This window comes from Phyllobates terribilis, unplaced genomic scaffold, assembly GCF_046119375.1.
Source record: "Phyllobates terribilis strain yellow unplaced genomic scaffold, ASM4611937v1 Scaffold_11__3_contigs__length_659146591, whole genome shotgun sequence".
Classification (NCBI taxonomy): domain Eukaryota; kingdom Metazoa; phylum Chordata; class Amphibia; order Anura; family Dendrobatidae; genus Phyllobates; species Phyllobates terribilis.
In genome coordinates this window covers 310,406,829-310,430,641 of record NW_027362771.1, presented here as the reverse complement: position 1 = coordinate 310,430,641, position 23,813 = coordinate 310,406,829, and the positions used below count along the sequence as shown (strand labels likewise).

General features: G+C 44.2%; 1 protein-coding gene across 1 annotated transcript; it reads right to left on the bottom strand.

Annotated features, from left to right (window-relative positions):
- Nucleotides 1-9,108: 9,108 nt before the first annotated feature.
- ATP6V1F (ATPase H+ transporting V1 subunit F) lies at nt 9,109-12,921 on the bottom strand. The gene is made up of 2 exons (XM_073650753.1): nt 12,542-12,921; nt 9,109-9,588 (listed from the first exon to the last, which is right to left on the bottom strand). Exons 1-2 carry the CDS (start codon nt 12,706-12,708, stop codon nt 9,387-9,389), a joined length of 369 nt encoding a protein of 122 aa, XP_073506854.1. The 5' UTR covers nt 12,709-12,921; the 3' UTR covers nt 9,109-9,386.
- Nucleotides 12,922-23,813: the final 10,892 nt, after the last annotated feature.

Below are 23,813 nucleotides of genomic sequence, written 5' to 3'. Positions count from 1 at the left end.
GGGCCACTATCAATACATGGAGCAGTGCCGCAATTGAGCATTTCCAGCCGGCGGCCACCGCAAACTGCTAATCGTCAGGGGTGACCAGCGTCGAACCCCGACCGATCAGACATTAATGACCTATCCTAAGGTCATAAATTATAAAGTAGTGGACAACCTCTAAAGGATTATTCCTATTTCTGCCTTTCATGGCCAAACAGGAACAACTGCATTTAGATCCCAGCCAACAGGTTCCAAAAACAGCAGAAGGCAGCTACCCCCCCCCTTACAAATGAAGATAGGTTAGGGCTCATGCAGACATCAGTGGATCTAGGTCCAATCTCAGGCCACAAAGCGTGTGAGTGTGATAGTCTCCTAGAAATACAGTGGGTACGGAATGTATTCAGACCCCTTTAAATTTTTCACTCTTTGTTTCATTGCAGCCATTTGGTAAATTCTAAAAAGTTCATTTTTTTTCTCATTAAAGTACACTCTGCACCCCATCTTGACTGAAAAAAAAACAGAAATTTAGAAATTTTTGCAAATTTATTAAAAAAGAAAAACTGAAATATCACATAGTCCTAAGTATTCAGACCCTTTGCTCAGTATTGAGTAGAAGCACCCTTTTGAACTAGTACAGCCATGAGTCTTCTTGGGAATGATGCAACAAGTTTTTCACACCTGGATTTGGGGATCATCTGCCATTCTTCCTTGTAGATCCTCTCCAGTTCCGTCAGGTTGGATGGTGAACGTTGGTGGACAGCCATTTTCAGGTCTCTCCAGAGATGCTCAATTGGGTTTAGGTCAGGGCTCTGGCTGGGCCAGTCAAGATTGGTCACAGAGTTGTTGTGAAGCCACTCCTTTGTTATTTTAGCTGTGTGCTTAGGGTCATTGTCTTGCTGGAAGGTGAACTTTCGGCCAAATCTGAGGTCCAGAGCACTCTGGAAGAGGTTTTCATCCAGGATATCTCTGTACTTGGCCGCATTCATGTTTCCTTCAATTGCAACCAGTCGTCCTATCCCTGCAGCTGAAAAACACCCCCATAGTATGATGCTGCCACCATCATGTTTCACTGTTGGGATTGTATTGGGCAGGTAATATGCAGTGCCTGGTTTTCTCCACACATTCCTCTTAGAACTTTTTGGTGATAATTCTATCTTCATCTCATCAGACCAGAGAATCTTATTTCTCATAGTCTGGGAGTCCTTCATGTATTTTTGAGCAAACTCTATGCGGGCTTTCATATGTCTTGCACTGAGGAGAGGCTTCTGTCGGGCCACTCTGCCATAATGGCCCGGCTGGTGGAGGGCTGCAGTGATAGTTGACTTTGTGGAACTTTCACCCATCTCCATGCTGCATCTCTGGAGCTCAGCCACAGTGATCTTGGGGTTCTTCTTTACCTCACCAAGGCTCTTCTCCCGCGATTGCTCAGTTTGGCTGGACGGCCAGGTCTAGGAAGACTTCTGGTGGTTCCAAACTTCTTCCATTTAAGGATTATGGTGGCCACTGTGCTCTTAGGAACCTTGAGTAATGCAGAAATTCTTTTGTAACATTGGCCAGATCTGTGCCTTGCCAGAATTCTATCTCGGAGCTCCTTGGGCAGTTCCTTTGAGCTCATGATTCTCATTTGGTCTGACATGCACTGTGAGGTCTTATATAGACAGAACTTGATTTGGAAAGGCACACACCTAGCAGTTTAATTAAACACAGCTGGACTCCAATGAAAAAGAGTAGATCCATCTCAAGGAGGATCACAAGGAAATGGACAGCATGTGACTTAAATATGAGTGTCTGAGCAAAGGGTCTGAATACTTATGACCATGTGATATTTCAGGTTTTGTTTTTTAATAAATTTGCAAAAATGTATACATTTCTGTTTTTTTCAGTCAAGATGGGGTACAGAGTGTACTTTAATGAGAAAAAAAGACGTAGTTACTTACCGGTAACGGGATTTCTCAGAGCCCATGATGGCACCACGGAGAGAGGGGATCCGCCCTTCAAGGACAGGAAACCAACAGATAAAAGGGCGGTGCCTCTCTCCCGCATCAGTTGTTTACAGAGCATGAGAGGACCACCAGGTCAGTAACACAAAATTTTTCAATCTAAGACCTCGTCAGACACACCACGTGGCTACAACAAGTAACTAGTAAGTGTGCACACCCACACATGAAGGGAGGGAATGTATGGGTGCCGTCATGCGCTCTGAAAAATCCCGTTACCGGTAAGTAACTACGTCTTTCTCCTTCCCCCATGACGGCACCACGGAGAGAATTAAAGAGAAGTGACTCATTAGGGGGGGACCACAGCTTCCAGAACCCTTCTCCCAAAAGTAAGGTCCGAAGAAGAGGTTAAGTCTAGCCGGTAGTGATTAAAGAAGGTAGAGGGGGAAGACCATGTTGCCGCTCTACATATCTGCTCTATCATAGCCCCGGCCTTCTCCGCCGAGGAGGCTGCCACCACTCTTGTTGAGTGGGCCTTCAGTTTCTCCGGGGCCGCTTCCCCACGTAAGGAGTACGACAGTGTGATGGCCTCCCTTATCCATCTGGCCAGCGTGCCCTTAGAAGATTTCTCCCCCTTACGAGGGCCATGAAAGCAAACAAAGAGAGAACTATCCTGCCTACACTCTTGTGTCGCCTCTAGGTATTGGATTAGGCACCTTCTGACGTCTAGTGTATGCAAGACTTTCTCTTTCGTGTTCCTAGAGTTGGGGCAGAAAGAAGGGAGGGTGATTTCCTGGGACCTGTGAAATCTTGACGCCACTTTTGGTAGATAGGCCGGGTCGGTTTTCAGAGTAACCCTATCCTCCAAGATTTGTGTGAAGGGGGTGCCTGCCGATAGGGCCTGAATGTCACTAACCCTACGTGCTGATGTGAGAGCTACCAAGAGTGCTGTTTTTAGGGACAGGATTTTTAGGGATGCTTCCGACAGAGGTTCAAAAGGTGCTTCCGTTAAAGCTGAAAGGACTAAGTTCAAATCCCAGGGTGTAGTATTTCGGGATGGGATGGGTCGGGATCTAGCTGATGCGTTAATAAACCAAGATACCCATCTATTTCTAGCTAGGTCAGAGTTATAGAGCGCTCCCAGGGCTGCAACTTGAACTTTTAAGGTACTTGTGGCCAGGCCCTGCTCCAAGCCCATCTGTAAGAATTCCAGGATAGCCGCCAATGGAACTTCCCCCCCCTAACCTGGAACCTGAGACTGAAAGGAATTTCTTCCAGGTTTTCCCGTAAAGTTTGGTGGTCACAGGTTTTCTACTTTGAAGTAGTGTGGTGACCAGATTTGGGGAGAAACCCTTGTCCTTCAGAAGAGCCCTCTCAAATTCCAGGCTGTCAAGTGTAAGCTTGAAGCCTGAGGATGGAGAACCGGACCCTGAGAAAGAAGGTCTGGAAGCTCCGGAAGAACCCAGGGGTCGGAGATTGATAATCTCCTCAGCCATGAAAACCATGCCCTCTTTGGCCAAAAGGGGGCTATCAAAATTACCCTCGCCTTCTCTTCCCTGATTTTCCTCAGAACAGCAGGAATCAGAGCTGTCGGAGGAAAAGCGTAAGCTAGAGGGTAATTCCACGGAATCATGAAGGCGTAAACGGCTACGGGGTTCCCTTTGGGGTCTAGGGAGCACAATGAGTGCGTTTTCTTGTTTTGATTGTTGGCAAACAGATCTATGGAGGGACGACCCCACATTTGTACAATCTGCCGAAACACTGATTGACTTAACTCCCATTCGCCCTGTTTTAGTTGTGTCCGACTCAGAAAGTCTGCGGTGCGATTTTCTATCCCTCTTATGTGTAGGGCTGATAGGGATTGTAAGTTCCTCTTGGCTAAGCGAAAGATGACCTCTGTCGCCTGCATTAGGGAATGGGACCGTGTACCCCCCTGGTGGTTCAGGTACGCCACTACTACCCGGTTGTCTGAAAAGACCCTCACGTGGTGCCCTTGTAATGTGTGCATGAACTCCCGGAGTGCCCACTCTACTGCTAGGAGCTCCTTCATGTTCGAGGAAACTAGTTTTAGGCGTTCTGCCCAGACCCCCTGAGCTACCAGGTTGTTGAGGTAAGCCCCCCAACCCCCGGGACTTGCATCTGTGGTCAGGATTTGTGGTGTCGGGATCGTCCAAGGAATCCCCTGGGCTAGATTGTTTATGTTCCCCCACCACTCTAGGGAAAGTGTGGTTTCTGCAGATAGCGTTAACAGCCCTTCTAAACGCCCTTTTAGGGCTTTTTCTGCCTCTAGGATTTCCCACTGAAGGGACCTGGTATGTATTTGCGCCCATTGGACGGCCGGAAAGCATGCTGTCAGGGAGCCTAGAAGGGACATGGCTTTCCGAAGGGACATAGACGGGTGGGACTTTGCCCGTAAAATCTGGCCTATGATTTTGTGAATTTTCCCTAAGGGGAGACGACACTCCTGTCTTTTTGAATCTAGCACGATGCCTAGGTATTCCTGTATCTGGCATGGTTCTGTTTTGGACTTTTCCAGATTCAAAAGCCATCCTAAGCGAGTCAAGGAATCCATGACCTTTTCCAGATGGGATTAGCAGTCTAGGAAGGAGCTGCCTATTACCAGGAAGTCGTCTAGGTATGGGACGACCAGGGTGTTTTGTTCCCTTAGATGAGCCATCACTTCTGCAACAACTTTGGTGAAAACCCTTGGGGCTACGGCGATGCCGAATGGGAGGGCCGTATATTGATAGTGTTTGACCACTCCTCCCATAGGAACTGCTACTCTGAGGAACTTCTGGTAGTCTTTGTGTATCGGGACATGATAATAAGCGTCTTTTAAATCCAGGACGGCCATGAAACAACCGGGAAACAGCATTTTTACTGAAGATTTTATTGTTTCCATTTTGAAGGCCTCCACCTTCAACAGTTTGTTCAGCTTTTTTAGATTCACAATTGTCCTGTACGTCCCATCTGTTTTTTTCCTCAGAAATAATGGAGAATAGAAGCCCATGCCTTTCTCCTCCCCGGAACTTCCTAAAGGACTGTCTTCTCTACCAGTCCCCGTATTTCCTGCTCCAAGGCCAGTTGCTCCTCGTTTGAAGACCTTTTGGGGGTTATAACAAAGTTTTGTTGAGGGATTTTGAGGAATTGGAGTTTCAGGCCCGATTGTATTAGGCTCAGAACCCATGAGCTGTTGGATATTAGCTCCTAGGCCGGGAGAAAGCTTGATAGCCTTCCCCCCACCTGGGGCAAATCTTCATTGGGGGGGCTTTCTGTTATTATTAGAGGCTTTGTTAAATAGGAACCCTTTGGTCTTCCTTCTCCTATCTTCCCACATATCCTGCTCTTTAGGGGGTTTCCTATGGATAAACCTACTCCGAAAAGGTTTCCTGTAGGCAGTGTTAGATAGGATAGGGTACCGCTTCTTATTGTTCCCTGCCTTATCCAAGATATCATCAAGGGCGGCCCCAAATACAAACTCGCCCTCACAGGGGATGGAGCACAATCTAGATTTGGTCTGTAGATCCCCGGGCCAACATTTGAGCCAGAGGGCTCGTCTAGCCGCATTAGCAAGCCCTGCTGCTCTAGCACCTAACCTGACGGAGTCCGCCAAGGCGTCAGCAAGGAAGGCCGCTGCCCCTTTCATTACCGGGATAGCTTCAAGGATTTTGCCTCTAGATGTTTTCTGCCTCAGTTGAGATTCAAGCTGATCCAGCCAGACCATTAAAGACCTGGCTGTACATGTGGCAGCTACCGAAGGTTTTAACCCCCCCAGCGGCTTCCCAGGAACCCTTTAGGAAGATGTCCGCCTTTTTATCCATGGGGTCTTTTAAGACACCCATGTCCTCAAATGGAAGGGAGTATTTCTTTGAGGCTTTGGCTATAGCAACATCCAGTTTTGGTGCTTTTTCCCAAAAGGAACATGCAGGGTCTTCAAACGGGTATTTTCATTTAGGGGAAAGGAAGCCCTTCCTCTCCGGTCTTTTCCACTCTTTCTTAATCAGAGAGTGAACATGTTCGTTGAGTGGAAAAGATCTCCTCTTTTTTTGCTCTAGACCGCTGAACATTATGTCTTGGATGGATTTTTTGGGCCGGGGATCAGCTAATCCCATAGTAGACCTGACTGCCTTGATGAGGCTATCTGTTTCCTCAATAGGGAAACAGCTCCATCCTCCTTTATCTGTAGACGAGGAAGAGGAGGAGGAAGAAATGGAAGTGTCCGAATCTCCGCCATCCTTAGAACTGCTAGATTTGGACTCGGGGGATATGTTTTTAGTTTTCCTTAACCTTTTGCCCCCCTGAAAAGATTTAAAGGTGTTTTCAACCTGTGATTTAATTAGGTCTCTAAGCTCAGAGGCAAATCTCGGGGTTCCCTCGCATATTGTCTGCTCAATGCAGGAGCTGCAGAGTCTCTTATCCCAAGTAGTGAGCAAGGCTTCAGTGCATAGTGCACAAGTCCTATTTTTTGTTTCCCTGCACTCTTTTTCCCCTATAGGAGACAAAAAGAGAGAGAGCATGGGCCCCTAGTTACAAAGTGGACTTTCACGAAGCTCACTTACCAACCAGACGGAAGAGCGGGTACCGGTTCAGGAGGTGGAGCCATCTTTGTAGACGGAGTTCTCCTGGAAGATGCTGAAGTGGAATCCTTGCTGCGCTGCGACGACATGCCGGAGCGCCCGCTTCCACTGTTACGGTCCTGGTGCCCCGTTTCTTCCGGCTTCTTTTTTCGTTGGGTTGGCGGTGGTGGTGGCGACTGCGGCTGCAGCTCTTGCTCCTCAGGCAGCTCTCGGTCACTCATTATTATTATTTTATTATTATTATTATTTATATATATATAAAAATGTATATAACGGAGTTTTTTTTTTTTTTTTAACAGCATGCCAGAGCTCTGATGAGCAGCTACTGGCGTCCTCTGCTGCCTTTTAAGGCCCTGGGAGTCCCTCCCATAGAGCCTGTAGTGACCCGACGCCCCCTCCTCCCCCGCATCTGCAGGAGGACGCCCGCGCAGACTCGCTACCCAGTCATGCATTGCGGCGCAACGACATCCGGGGGCGCCCTGCGCGCTTGCGCGGCAGACCCAGAAGTAGAAAAAAAAACACTGCCGGGCCGCGCTCTCACCTCCGCAACCAGGGGGGGTCCAGGACCGATCCTCGGCGGACCCAGACAGGCCCTGTCTTCTTCGTCTGGACCCCCCTCCGCACACCCTAAAGGCGAACTGACCCTAGCGGTGGCGCATTAGGACACCGCACCAGCCGAGGCAGGGGGACTCCCGCTGCCTGGATTGGACAGACCGTGCCTGGCATCCCACGACATCCATCTTCTGGCACCCCGCAGGTATGCCTCCTCCGGACTGTAGGATCCCGTCAAGGACAGGAAACCAACTGATGCGGGAGAGAGGCACCGACCTTTTATCTGTAGGTTTGCTGTCCTTGAAGGGCGGATCCCCTCTCTCCGCGGTGCCATTATGGGGGAAGGAGAAATAACTTTTTAGAATTTACCAAATGGCTGCAATGAAACAAAGAGTGAAACATTTAAAGGGGTCTGAATACTTTCCGTACCCACTATATATGAAGCGGTTATGCTTGTGTCAGGACACAATGGCCAAACCATTCATTGCGGTCTGAGATCCACGCCATGGATGTCTGTATGGTCCTGGCTTGTGGGATCCCGGCATGCAGAGTGAGATCCAACAACCCTCCGGAGCTTCCTTCGCTATAGAAGAGCGAGATCTCGAATGTTCTTGTGAGATCTTGCACTAACCCAGTGCTCCTGCATCGGTTACTAAGTGGTTACCAAACAGCAGGTACTCTTTAAATAGAGAATTATATAGTTTCCATCAGGCCACCAATAAAGCTAACAACAGCTGATCGGTTGGTGGTGTAGGATGCCATTCTTCCATGGGTCATCAATATGAGACCAATCCTAAGACTAGGTCATCAGTATATTGTATGCCTAGACAACCTCTTTAACCAGATCAGATTTCCTAACAGATTTTCACTTCCACCATATATTTCGTCTACTGGCCAACTTCTTTGAGAAGACCACCACACTTTTAAATACTATTTTGTGTGGTCATCTCAAACAGGTTTTTCAGTATATAATTCACTTACAGCAGATCTATAGTGGAGATCTCTGTGACTGTAAATTTGTTCCATAGATGTAGGTTGCGTCTGCAACATGTGCATGAATTTCTGCAATAGCAAACTCTTGACGAGATCTGTAGCTATAGTTAATTATCGATACTACAATTAAAGTACCTAATAAAATAATGTAGAATATATTAGCGTGGACAACATGAAGGTGCAATAAGCCATCTTTGTTTACCACACACACACAGACACATAAGAAAAATCATACCTGCATAAGGCTGCCTCTGGTGAAGATAAAACAAGACCAGTCCACAGTTATTTCTCATTAGGTCTTTATTGAAACTATTCAGCAACAAAAATTCTACAAGAGACAAGGTCACAAAATCCAGGAACGTGGGAGATGTCAAAGGATTTTCATAAGAGCTGCCACTCACCGGACCACCAGTGTATAACAGTATATTTTAATATATATATATTTCGGTCAGTCTGCTTTCTTAAGATTATATAAATTAATGTTGTATCTTCTGTGAGATCTGAAGTCATGTAGAAAGCATGTGCAGACGAATCAAAGAGATAGTCCAATGACAGGATCCTATGAGTTCTGAATATAAAAGGTATGTGCACATAACAGGTTTTTCAGGTGGATTCTAAATGAAAAATAAACCCCAAAAACACAAGAACAGAATGTGAAAACGATCATATGATCCATCTTTTACAGCTTCTTTTAACAATTTCAAAAATCGTGACGTGACAAAAAAGTGCATTGTTCTGGTACCGCAAGGTATTTACAAAAACACTTCTGGGCCCAGGGGGGATACATTGGGGGGTTCATATAAAGTAGTGGACTTCTTTAACTGGTACAGAGGAGAAGTAGAAGTGCTCTCAGACTCCAGACCCAGCACTTCTTTCATTCTGGATAGGATGGGATTGTTAGCCATGACCATGTCCTCCACTAATCCACAAGAATGTGACTCCTTCAATATACAGAGAACTGAGCACTGAATACACTAATGGACCGTTGGTGTATTCAGTGCTCAGTTCTCTGTATATTGAAAGGGTCACATTCTTGAGGATTAGTCGAGGACATGGTTATAGACAACAATCTCATCCTATCCAGAATGAAAGAAGTGCTGGGTCTGGAGTCTGAGAGCACTTCTACTTCTCGAAAGTATGAATAAGAGTCAGAACAGCAGAATAAGCTTTATATAATTTGGTCATACAATAAATATAGAAAAATATTGTGAAGACAGCTCTGGCAGCAGGAATAAATAAAAGCACACTAAAAGGAACCTGTCACAGCAAATAGAATCACATAGGAGGGACGTTACACAATTTTATTAGCAGAAGGTCCCAGACAATGATTACAGGGTTAAGCAAATTATCGCAAGTCATCTGATGTGAACATGCCCTTAGCTCTGCGTAATATGGAGTCCTTGTTGGCATCATAGGGGTGCTCCTTAGATGGGATTTCAAGCACAGCTGGAATGGAGACGTTGTGCGCATCAATAGCATGCCGGATCATCTCAGCAATGAACTGGTTAATCAGGATAATTCCAATATCTTCACGCTGTAGAAAACTCCTGGATAAGGTGTAAGAAAAGAAACCAAGTTACAAATTCAATTGCATCTATTACTGTGACTTTTCTAGGGCTGGATACCCCTTTAAAGATATACAGCAGAGGTGATGAAATAAATGAGATCTCGCTTCTCTCCTCCAGCCATCCATCACTGGCGCTTGGGCGGAAGCACTGTCTGTTTTTGGTTACAATATTCACGTGCCTGACAATGTGTGCCCACGATGCGTTTTTAAGCGTTTCAGCAGCGTCAAAAACGCTGCAGAAACACTTAAAAAGCGCATGGTAGAAGGCCTGCCATGTTCCTCAATGATAATCCGCATGTACTGTGCACATGCTGCGGAAATTTCCGCTGCGGATTACCATTGCAGAAAAAAACGCAGCACTACCAATTATTTTGCGGAAGTGCTGCGTTTTCGCCGCCATTGACTTACATTGGAACGCATGTAATCCGCATCACTGGATCTGTACATGCAGAATACATGCGTTTCAATGTGCGGATGGTACCCAGGTGTGGAGGAGAGGAGACTCTCCTACGAACCCAGGTACCATAGAACCTGTAAAAAAAGAATAAAATAAAAAATAAATATTATACTAACCTTCTGATGGCCCGCGGTGTGCTTGTCCTCCCTTGCCGGCAGCTCGCAGTGGACTGAAGGACCTGCGCTGACGTCATAGTCATGTGAAGGCAGGTCCTTCAGTGTACCGCGAGCTGCCGGCAAGCCAGGATGGAGGGAATAAAGACTCCGGGGGCCATTGGAAGGTAAGAATAGATTTATTTTTTACCATTCTTTACGGTCACAATATATAAATCCATGCTGTTTGCATGGATTTATATAGTGTGACCAAGTTGTCAAGCACTTTCCAAGTGATGTTAAAATCGCTTGGAAAGCGCTTGTCAACCAGCAAGCGGAAATGCATGTGAAGAACGCATCACATCCGCATGTCCCTGGCAGGAAAAACACATGTATAATCCGCATGTACAATCCGAATGCGTTTTTTCTGCCAGGGAGATGCAGAAATGTTCAGGAAAAATCCGGAGCATTTCTGCATGGTGGGCACATAGCCAAAGACAGAGAAAACTTCTGGAGTGTCAGAGATGGATGGATGGGGGACAGAGTTAGGGTCTGTTTACATGAATCAAACGGTGGCACAATACGGTAGCCTGTTTACACAGGCAGCCGAAAATAAACTAGAGCTCTGTAATAGATCGCTCAGTGCACATGGGCCGCCATTGTTCTAGGCCAGCGTTTCTCAGATCATGTTTTCAGGATTTCCCTAGTATTTCACAGGTGAAAGAACCTGCAGCAATTGGTGATGCCTTAGATAATAATTCCATCACCTGTGTGATACTAAGGAAATCCTGAAAACATGATCTATTGGGGGCCAGAAGGACTGGAGTTTGGGAAATACTGATCTAGACTGTGCAAGTCCTGTTTCTAAAAGGAGAATGTGCCGCAGAGAATGATCATCTCTTGTTGTGCACAGAAGATCATTTCAACCAACGAGTGTTTAGCTCGTTCATCAGGTGATGAGCAGCCTGTTTACACTGCAAAATAATTGTGAAATGAACAATTTTAAAAACATTCTTTCACAAGTAACTTTCAGTGTAAATACGGCTTTAAATGAGTTCTTCAGTAAAAACAAGTCATCACCTATCCGCGACATAGGCAATAACTGGTTTATCGGTGGGTGCCCAACCAAGTGATTGACCACTGATCCAGTCATTCACTAAGGGGCTGCAGAGCACTTAGCATTTCAGGCAGCCCCATAGAGAATGAATGGAAAGGCATTTGAGCATCTGACCTGCCTCGTTCTTCCGATCAGTGCAGGTCTCAGCAGCTAGACTCCCACCGATCAATAAGTTATCACCTACCCAGGGATACGTTATAACCTGCTTTCACCGGAGAACCTCTTTAATAGAGTTATCTGATCAGCTGCCGGTACCCTTGCTGATTTTGTTTGGTAAAGTTGTTGCCACTTCTACATCCTTTGGGAAGAATGTGCTACTGCTTTGAGGCTGTATAAAGAAATGGCTGAATGGCTGTCCTGTTAGTACTAGGGTGAACGAGGAGACCAGAATGGGAGTCACTCATACGGAGCAACTGTCCGCTCTGGCTCATATGAGGGTCCGGAGTGTGAGACCCCCTGTATGAGGTCTATATACCACAAATGTGTCATCTTCATGAGAGAGACCCTTTGTTTCCACCATGCTGAAAGGTGCAGCGCGCTGCAGAAGATGACCCTGCACCGGAATTAGGGTCACTATTTGACGATACCCTCAGATATGGCACCAACAACCTGGAGACAGATTTCCTTTGTTCTAGGGACAATGTGGATTTATGAAGAAAAGTGACTGGTGGTTCAGAGGGAAATGTGAAGGGCACCATAATAATGGAGGATGGCAGGAGGCTGAGGGCACCACGGTCCAGTTCAGGGCAGACATTTCCTACACCCGGAGGACGATGTTTGCAGTAAACAGTCCTCTGTTATGATGAGAAACATACAGCCAAAGTCAGGGTGTAAATCAGCGTCCAGGGCTGCGGCTACAGCTCATGTGACCGTCAGAAAGAGGAAGAGGAGAAATCCGGCAACTCTGATGTGCGAGATGTACTAGGATAGGCCTCACATGAAGTGTTCGATGGGTGAGGGTCCTACTGCCAAGACCCCAGAGACCACCGCTGCACTATTAAATAAGGCAACTATGGGACATAGAATATCACAGCCGCAGACCCCTGGAGATCACACCGGGAAACCAGTCAGAACTATCAAGCCCCCCTATACAGCCCCACCACACCCCACACAACAGAAGGAGCCTGTGTGTAGTCCTCTCCACAGAAGAGCACTGTGCCGGCACATAATGTATCAGGACCCCTTTAAGGGGATACTACAGATTCCTGGTGATTGTCCTGTCACGATACAAGACACACTATCACGATCGCAGGGTGCTGTGTCTCACCTGAACGTCTCCTCTATTTCCGTCACGCTCGTCTCCTTCTCCACCACCAGGAAATTCGGCTTGCGGTTCTTGTTGAGTTCTCCGATTCCTCCCAGCAAGAAGCCGGTGCAGGTGTCCTCATCCCCGATCACCGCGATCAGTTTCCCCCGGACCAGGCCGCCCGCCATGTTCTCTGCTTCTATCAGCGGACTGCAGCTCACTGACACAGCTTCTTCCCAGCCGAGCTCCTGTCATGTGACGCCGACCAGCACGTCAGGTGACTCCGAGGGGCGGAGCTCCGCGGCACGTTACTCTGGGAGGGGATGTTGGCGGGTTCCTCCTTGTGAAGGTCACACTCACTTGTGATGGAGGAGCTGAGGCGCCTGTATGGCTCCCAGTCATATAGCCGGGACAGAAACGTGTGCGTGTATGCCGCAGCAGGTGTGACCTGTGCCCTGTGCTGCTGCCCATAGAGGCGGTCCAAGTACAGCAGCCTACATGAGGAAGAGAGCGCCCTCCACTGTTAGGCGGGGATCACACTTTGTTAAAAAAACGCATTGCAGTTCTAGCTTGTTTGGAAGAAAAAAAAACGGAACATGTGAATGCAGCCTAGGGTATCTTCACAGCAGGCGTTTTTGTTCCAGTTAAATACTGTGTTTAAGGCTATGTGCCCACGATGCAGAAATGAAGCAGAAAATTTCTGCAGCATTTCTGAATCTCCCTGGCAGAAAAAACGCATGCAGATTGTGCATGCGTTTTTCCTGCGGAATACATGCGTATCCACATGCGTTAACGCATGTGTTTCCGCATGCGGGTTGACAAGCGCTTTCCAGGCGATAGCATCACTTGGAAAGTGCTTGACAACTAGGTCACACTATATAAATCCATGCAAACAGCATGGATTTATACAGTGTGAACCGTAAAAATAAAGCTATACTTACCTCCGATGCCGCCGCGTGTGCTGTCGCGCTCCTTCCTGGCTTCTTCCGGGTTGCCGGCATCTCGCGAGACAACCTGCGATCACATGACCGCGACGTCATCTCAGGTCCTGGAAGGAGAAGCGCTGCAGGGGCCGCCGGACAGGTGAATATAAACTTTATTTGTTATTTTATTCTTTTTTTTACAGGTAGAATGGTACCCAGGTCTGGATGAGAGTCTCCTCTTCTCCAGAACTGGGTACCATCCGCACATAGAGACGCATAGAAGCCGCTTGTACAAATGTACAGACACGGATTCTATGCGTCTCAATGCAAGTCAATGGTGGCGCTTCCGCTGCTCTTCCGCAAAATTAATGAACATGCTGCGGATTTATGAGCGCTGCAGAAACGCTGCGGAAAAATCCCCAGCATGGGCATTGACATTGCAGAATGCCATTGGGGACCATGGGGTGCGGATTACCATGCGTTTTTGATGCGTTTCTGCTGCGGAAATTCCGCAGCGGAAATGCATGAAAAACGCATCGTGTGCACGCTGCTTTAGGCTGGGTGCCCACGTAGCGTTTTACAAGCGTTTATGCTGCGGAATTTCCGCAGCATAAACGCTTGGGAAACGCTTGGTAATCCTCCCCCCATGGTCCCCAATGACAAGCTGCACTTTCAATGCCCATGTTGCGGATTTTTCCGCAGCGTTTATGCTGCGCTCAAAAATCCGCAGCATGTCCATTAATTTTGCGGACACGCAGTGTAATCGCCGCCATTGACTTGCATTGGACCGTGTGACATCCGCATCACTGCATTTGCACATGCGGATATCACACGGTTCAATGTGCGGATGGTACCCAAGTCTAGAGGAGAGGAGCGTCTCATCCAGACCTGGGTACCATAGAAACTGTAAAAAAAAGAATTTAAAATAAAAATATACTCACCTTCTGATGTCTTCCCGGTGTTTTGTCTGCTCCGTCCGGTGTCTTGCAATGTTCGCGTTGATGTGAAGGACCTGCCATGACGTCACTGAGTCATGTGACCCATCACATGGCTCAATGACGTCACCGCAGGTCCTTCACACCCCCGCAAGCAGTGCAAGACACCAGGAAGACATCAGAAGGTGAGTATAAACTTTATTTTTTTTATTTTTCACCATTCTTATTTTTTTTTTTAACTAACTTGGTCACACTATATATGCCGGTTGCATGGATTTATATAGTGTGAACAAGTTGTCAAGCACTTTCCAAGTGATGCTAAAATCGCTTGGAAAAGCGCTTGATAACCCGCATGCAGAAATGCATGCAAAGACGCTTCACAAACGCTTCTACCTGGCGGGAAAACCGCATTTAAAATCCGCATGTGTTTTTCCTGCCAGGGAGAAGCATAAAAAATATGCAGCATTTCTGCATCGTGGGCACTTAGCCTTACATTACCAGCATAATCAATAAGATTACCGTAATCTCCTCCACAAGTCCATAAAGCTCAACAAATTACCTGACAATGAGGAGTCAGATGATAATTATTAGGGAAATATTCCCTCCTGACTACAGCCGAAGTCCATACGTCCATTTTGCCTATTATGACTTTCAGATGTGACCTCTAGTCCTGAATTGGGTCATAGTGAAACGCTTCCAAGCTGAAGTTAGCCTGCCTACGTCTTTACAGAAGTTGCATATATCGTATTCAGTCATTTTCAACGTTCATCCTCATAAATGAGGCCCCAGTTACTTCTGCAGTGGCTATAGTCAACCAGAATGATCGCAGTGTGAAGCAATTCTTATACAGTGGGGAAAAAAGTAGTCAGCCACCAATTGTGAAAGTTCTCCCACTTAAAAAGATGAGAGAGGCCTGTAATTGACATCACAGGTAGACCTCAACTATGAGAGACAAAATGAGAAAACAAATCCTGAAAATCACATTGTCTCATTTGGAAAGAATTTTTTTTTCAAATTTTGGTGGAAAATAAGTATTTGGTCAATTACAAACCTTCATCTCAATACTTTGTTATATATCCTTTGTTGGCAATGACAGAGGTCAAACGTTTTCTTTAAGTCTTCACAAGGTTGGCACACACTGTTGCTGGTATGTTGGCCCATTCCTCCATGCAGATCTCTTCTAGAGCAGTGATGTTTTGGGACTGTCGCTGGGCAACCCGGACTTTCAACTCCCTCCAAAGGTTTTCTATAAGGTTTAGATCTGGAGACTGGCTAGGCCACTCCAGGACCTTGAAATGCTTCTTATGAAGCCACTCCTTCATTGCCCTGGCGGTGTGCTTGGGATCATTGTCATGCTGAAAGACCCAGCCACGTTTCATCTTCAATGCCCTTGCTGATGAAAGGAGGTTTGCACTCAAAATCTCACGATACATGGCCCCATTCATTCTTTGATTTACACGGATCAGTCGTCCTGGTCCCTTGGCAGAGAAACAGCCCCAAAGCATGATGTTGCCACCCCCATGCTTCACAATAGGTATTGTGTTCTGTGGATGCAACTCAGCATTCTTTCTCTTCTAAAAACGCCGAGTTGTGTTTCTACCAAACAGTTCGACTTTGGTTTCATCAGACCATATGACATTCTCCCAATACTCTTCTGGATCATCCAAATGCTCTCTAGCAAACTTCAGACGGGCCCAGACATGTAATGGCTTAATCAGGGGGACACGTCTGGCACTGCGGGATCTGAGTCCCTGGTGGCGTAGTGTATTACTGATGGTAGCCTGTGTAACGTTGGTCGCAGCTCTCTGCAGGTCATTCACTAGGTCCCCCCGTGTGGTTCTGGGATTTTTGCTCACCGTTCTTGAGATCATTTTGACCCCACGGGGTGAGATCTTGTGTGGAGCCCCAGATCGAGGGAGATTATCAGTGGTCTTGTAAGTCTTCCATTTTCTAATTATTGCTCCCACAGTTGATTTCTTCACACCAAGCTGCTTGCCTATTGCAGATTCAGTCTTCCCAGCCTGGTGCAGGGCTACAATTTTGTTTCTGGTGTCCTTCGACAGCTCTTTGGTCTTCACCATAGTGGAGTTTGGAGTGTGACTGTTTGAGGTTGCGGACAGGTGTCTTTTATACTGATAAGAAGTTCAAACAGGTGCCAGTACTACAGGTAATGAGTGGAGGACAGAGGAGCCTCTTAAAGAAGAAGTTACAGGTCTGTGAGAGCCAGAAATCTTGCTTGTTTGTAATTGACCAAATACTTATTTTCCATCAAAACTTGAAAAAAATTTCTTTCCAAATCAGACAATGTGATTTTCAGGATTTGTTTTCTCATTTTGTCTCTCACAGTTGAGGTCTACCTATGATGTCAATTACAGGCCTCTCTCATCTTTTTAAGTGGGAAAACTTGCACAATTGGTGGCTGACTAAATACTTTTTTCCCCACTGTAAATGAGGCCCCAGTTACTTCTGCAGCCTGGTTATAGGCAACCAGAACGATCGTAGTGTGAAGCAATTCTCATAAATGAGGCCCCACTTACTTCTGCAACAGCAATTGCTATAATTGCAGACTTTAGAGCAACTTATTAGGTTGCCCCATCTTAGCGACTATATGGTTGCTGCCTCTTAAAGAGCAACTCTTTGGGCAAAAACTGTGGTTTTGCATTCAACACACAGACACCCATTATCGCCTTTATTTCTATAGAGCCTAAATTCAGGGGGAGGAGAGGGGGGGGGCAAATCTCGTGAAGGGGGGGATTTTGAGTTTTAATGTTCGCAGTATTTTTAGTGTGGTGTTAAACATGGGTCGTGCAAATTTTCACTCAAATTGTGTGAAAAATATAGTTTTGTATTCAGTGGGCTACCACACACAGATTTTCTGCTTTATACATATAGATATAGCTCCATTAATTCTGCAGCTCTTTACAGACATCATCAGGGTCCCCACTGGGGTCACAGTCTAAATTCGCTATCAGATCTAACTGGGATGCCCTTGCTTTGAGTTTGAAGAACAGTTGCTGTGGGTCCCTGTAACATCTTGAGTTGCTGGAGATGTGAGGTCAGGAAATACAACCATGGGTTCAGGGCAGTAAAACCCCTCTTCTCTATCCCTTTGTAATGCATAATACCTAATTAAGGAAATCCCTTTCTTCCAAATCAACTCCCTAAACATGGCCTGGAAGCTATAAAAATGTTTCAAGGGAAGCCACATTGGGGTGTTATGAATAATATAAAGGCGTTGAAGTGTCAGAACAATTTTGACATAAGTTGTACGTCTAATAACCGATCAAGGGAGTTTGTACCAGGTATTAACTTTTTGTTAGTATCTTCTATATAAGGGAGCCAGATTCAAAGAAACAAAAGACTCAACATTAGCAGAGATAGAAATGCCTAAATATTTAAATTCCCACCCCACCTTTAGTTGTTTTTGGTTTCCCTTAGATGTCTGGGATAACTCATCTTCTGGCATTAGTACAGACTTGTCCCAGTTAATTTGTAACACAGAATAATCTCCAAATTCATCAATTAGAGATAGGGCATTTATTAGGGAGTCATACGTGTCCCCAAGAAATAAAAGATCATCCTCGTCTAGTGCGACTTTTTCCTCTACTGATCCATAAATAAAACCATTTACTTCCCTGCTAGCCCACAGTCTAATAGCCACTGCCGTACAGCTAAGGCCAATAACAGGGAAGGATTTGTCCCCTTGCGTAGTTTAAAAGAATCTGACAGGGAGCCATTTGCTTTGGTTTTAGCATTTGGATTAGACTATACGGTAGTAGTTTAACCCATGAAAGGAATGTCGTTACAAAACCCATACCCTTCATAACTGAGCAGAAGTACTAATACTCGACGCTAGATAGCACTAGAAATAATCAATCGACTCACAAATTCATCAGACATTTTTCTGGAGATCATCTTCATTTATTCACATCTTCAATGTTATTGAATTCCAAGATTTTTATGGTAATCTGTACCAGTCTGTATTTGTCAGCGTTGTTCTTATCCAGAGATTGTCAAGTGTGGGGTGGGAAGGGAAGGGAAGGGAATGGGTGGGTGGGTAGTTTTGTTTTTTTATATTCTGTATTGTTAAAAACTTCAATAAAAATGTTATCTGATTAAAAAAGAAATCCCTATCAGAATGTCTTTGGAGTGTGGGAGTAAAAGCAAATACCCAGAGAAAACCCAAGCAAACATGGGGAGAACATACAAAGATGTTGTGCTTGGTGGGATCTAACCCAGGACCCCAAAACAGCAAAGCAGCAGTGCTAAATACTGAGCCATTGCGCATTACCCAAATAGCAATTTTCCATATCTACTTATTTCTATAGGCCCATTTAGCACCAGTGCCCCATTAGTGCCCATTTACTATTTACTGCCTGTTTAGTACCATTCTGTCAATTGGGCAAAAAGTGAACATTGAACAGAAAGGCGCTAAATTGGCAATAAATGGTAAATGGGCATTGTGCCTATTTGGCATGTGTTTCCCCTCGTACGTACCACTTTCTTTAGTGCCCGGGAGCTCCAATAAAAATAAATATAGTAGATATGCCTAAATATGTGAAGGTGTTATGAAACATATACACTTCCACCTAACATACACAGCAATACAAACATACATAATGACACACAGTAAAACATAGTCACACTTTATAGACACATACAGTTAGGTCCATATATATTTGGACAGAGACAACATTTTTCAAATTTTGGTTCTAGACATTACCACGATGAATTTTAAACAAAACAATTCAGATGCAGTTGAAGTTCAGACTTTCAGCTTTCATTTGAGGGTATCCACATTAAAATTGGATGAAGGGTTTAGGAGTTTCAGCTCCTTAACATGTGCCACCCTGATTTTAAAGGGACCAAAAGTAATTGGACAGATTAAATAATTGTAAATAAAATGTTCATTTCTAGTACTTGGTTGAAAACCCTTTGTTGGCAATGACTGCCTGAAGTCTTGAACTCATGGACATCACCAGACGCTGTGTTTCCTCCTTTTTGATGCTCTGCCAGGCCTGCCAGGCCTTCACTGCGGTGGTTTTCAGTTGCTGTTTGTTTGTGGGCCTTTCTGTCTGAAGTTTAGTCTTTAACAAGTGAAATGCATGCTCAATTGGGTTGAGATCAGGTGACTGACTTGGCCATTCAAGAATATACTACTTCTTTGCTTTAATAAACTCCTGGGTTGCTTTGGCTTTATGTTTTGGGTCATTGTCCATCTGTAGTATGAAACGATGACCAATCAGTTTGGCTGCATTTGGCTGGATCTGAGCACACAGTATGGCTCTGAAGACATCAGAATTCATTCGGCTGCTTCTGTCCTGTGTCACATCATCAATAAACACTAGTGACCCAGTGCCACTGGCAGCCATGCATGTCCAAGCCATCACACTGCCTCCCCCGTGTTTTACAGATGATGTGGTATGCTTTGGATCATGAGCTGTACCACGCCTTCGCCATTCTTTTCTCTTTCCATCATTCTGGTAGAGGTTGATCTTGTTTTCATCTGTCCAAAAAATGTTCTTCCAGAACTGTGCTGGCTTTTTTAGATGTTTTTTAGCAAAGTCCAGTCTAGCCTTTTTATTCTTGATGCTTATGAGTGGCTTGCACCGTGCAGTGAACCCTCTGTATTTACTCTCATGCAGTCTTCTCTTTATGGTAGATTTGGATATTGTTACGCCTACATCCTGGAGAGTGTTGTTCACTTGGTTGGCTTTTGTGAAGGGGTTTCTCTTCACCATGGAGATTATTCTGCGATCATCCACCACTGTTGTCTTCCGTGGGCGCCCAGGTCTTTTTGCATTGATGAGTTCACCAGTGCTTTCTTTCTTCCTCAGGATGTACCAAACTGTAGAATTTGCCACTCCTAATATTGTAGCAATTTCTCGGATGTTTTTTTTCTGTTTTTGCAGCTTAAGGATGGCTTGTTTCACCTGTATGGAGAGCTCCTTTGACCGCATGTTTACTTCACAGCAAAACCTTCCAAATGCAAGCACCACACCTCAAATCAACTCCAGGCCTTTTATCTACTTAATTGAGAATGACATAACGAAGGGATTGCCCACACCTGTCCATGAAATAGCCTTGGAGTCAACTGTCCAATTACTTTTGGTCCCTTTAAAAACAGGGTGGCACATGTTAAGGAGCTTAAACTCCTAAACCCTTCATCCAATTTTAATGTGGATACCCTCAAATGAAAGCTGAAAGTCTGAACTTCAACTGCATCTGAATTGTTTTGTTTAAAATTCATTGTGGTAATGTCTAGAACCAAAATTTGAAAAATGTTGTCTCTGTTCAAATATATATGGACCTAACTGTATATACACAGGTGATCTTTTATATGTACATATACAGTACACACATATAGGCACGCTGGCCACCTTGCTGACAGAGCCAATTTTGGACTACCTGACCAGGCCTTATATTTTCAAATCTGACATGTCACCATGTCAATTTATGTGGCGATAAATGAAATTTATTTATTGGATTAGAATATATGGTAGTAGTTTAACCCATGAAAGGAATGTCGTTACAAAACCCATACCCTTCATAGCTGAGCAGAAGTGCTAACACTCGACGCTAGATAGCACTAGAAGTAATCAATCGACTCACAAATTCATCAGACATTTTTCTGGAGATTATCTTCATTTATTCACATCTTCAATGTTATTGATTTTGGACTACCTGACCAGGCCTTATTTTTTCAAATCTGACATGTCGCCATGTCAATTTATGTGGCGATAAAGGAAATTCTTCTATACTTCCCAGTGATTCTGGGAATTATTATTTATTATTATAGCGACATTTATTCCATGGTGCTTTACATGTGAAAAGGGGTATACATAATTTATTAGGGAACTTTTTTATTACAAACTGTAATGTCTGATAGTGGTAAATTTAGGTCAGTATGTTGGTTTTTTATCATAATATCTAAAATTTGATGAAAATTTAGAAAAATGTGCAATTTTCAAACTTTGAAAGCTTACACTCTTAAATCAGATACTGAAACCACAAAAAAAGTTAAGAATAATAATTAATATTTACCATATGAACTCTTTACGTCAGCATAATTTTTCAAACATTCTTTAACTTTTTTAGGATGTTAGAAGGGTTAAAAGTTTAGCAGCAATTTTTCATTTTTTTTAAAGGAAATGTATAAATTACATTTTGTTATGGACCTAGTCAATATTAAAGTGACTTTGAGGGGCTTATATATTGGAAAATTCTGCACCCCTCAAGGTATTCCAAACCGCTGTCAATAAATTTGTTAACCCTTCAGGTGTATACAGGAGTTAACGCAAAGTGTAATGAAAAATTAAGTTTTTCCACTAAAATGTTGCTTCAGCCCTAAAATTTTTCATTTTCACAATGAGTAACAGGAGAAAATGGACCCCACAATTCATTAAACAATTGCTCCCAAACATGGTGCTACCCATATGTAATCGGAAACTATTGTTTGACCACATGGTTGGGCTAAGAAGGAAGGGGCTCCAACTGACTTCTGGAATTCACATTTTGCTGGAATAGATAGTGGGCGCAATTTAAAAGCAAGAAAATATAAAGTGATCCCATTTTACAAATTAAAACCCACTGTAGATGCATCTAAAGGTACAGCGATTATTTTGGCGCCACAGGTGTTTTTCAGAAAAAATGCGCAGTGGATATTGAGTAAAAACTACGAATATGCCTCTGCTTATCGCCCAATACACTGTGCCCAGCTTATGGGTGCTATACCATTGGCATACATGTGGCTGCTAACTGCAGTTTAAACGCACTGTGGGGTTCAGCAGTGAGCGATCTTTTAGATTTGGGATTGCTTATTTCAAAGAATTTTATTTTTTGCAAAAGAACCATGTTGCATTTCCAGAGCCCTTGAACACTGCATGGCCTATAAGACTCCTCATACTGCCATGACAGGCATGTCACTTTCCACAAGTAGAGACATTACCCCTTAGATTTGAGCTACATGTGATGTATGTAAGCTATGTGTGATATATTCAGTGCCTTGAAAAAGTATTCATACCACGTGAACTTTTCCATATTTTTTCTTGTTACACCCACAAATTTAAATGTATTTTATTGGGATTTTATGTGATACACCAACACAACTATTTGTGAAGTGCAAAGGAAATGATACATGGTTTTCTGGTTATTTTAAAATTCTAATTCTGAAAATTGAGACTTGTATTTGTATTCAGCCCCCATTAGTCTGATACCCCTAAATAATATCCTGAGTGACCAATTGCCTCTAGAAGTCACATAATTAGTAAATTAAGTCCACCTGTGTGTAATTTATTCACAGTATAACTACAGATGTTCTGTGAAGGCCTCAGAGGTTTGTTTGAGAACATTAGGGATCAAATAGCGTCATGAAAACCAAGGAACACACCAGGCAAGTCAGGGATAAAGTTGTGGATAAACATGGTTAGGTTTTAAAAAAATAAAAAATAGCCAAAGCTCTGAACATCTTACAGAACACCAAAAATGGTCCTCCTAAACTCACATCCAAAGCAAGGAGAGCACTAATTATAGAAGCAGCCAAGAGGCCCATGGTCACTTTGGATGAGCTGCAGAGATCCACACCTCAGGTGGGAGAATCTGTCTACAAGACAACTATTAGTCGTATACTCCACAAATACGGACTTTATGGAAGAGCGGTAAGAAAAAACCCTTTGTTGAAAGCAAGCCATAAAGCAATCCCCTTTGATGTTTACAAGAAGCCATATAGGGGACACAGCTAATATGTGGAAGAAGGTGCGCTTGTCAGATGAGACCAAAGTAGAACTTTTTTGACAATATGCAAAACGCAATGTGTGTCGGGAAACTAACACTGCACGTCCAATTGTATCGAAAACGAAACAATATTTATGTTAAAATATCCAGATTTTATTCAATTTCAAAATATACCCAATAAAGAAAATATCACAAATCTGTATAAATATAGAAATAGGACTTTTGATATCTACCCAAGCAGGAAGTATCACTAATATACGACCATAAATGTGTTGATACTATTTGATGATATAAAATGAGCTTAAATAGAGGGAAAGAAAAAAAATCCAATCAAGACAGTATAGGTAGGGAGAAAGAATAAGGTCACGGTAGTGGCACCGCCACTCAGCGATGGTTGTCCTTAAAAATTCCCTATAAACTGCCCTAATAACTAATATACAATATCATAACACAACCAACAAAAAAAGGAAATATAACTTATCTTTGTTGAGCATGATTTCCCAAAATCTCAGAATGTGAGAAATTTCTCCATAAAAATCTCAGTGTTGGCACGTTTCCCCCCAGAGATGAGCAGGGTTCATCAGGACGCCAGGTTCCTGCGCTAGCTCCAATCACCTATAGTGGAGAAAATGACAGTGCACATGTATCTTGACGTTCTAAATAGTGTGCGAGAGATTTAAAAGCTCCACAAACGAGGAACGT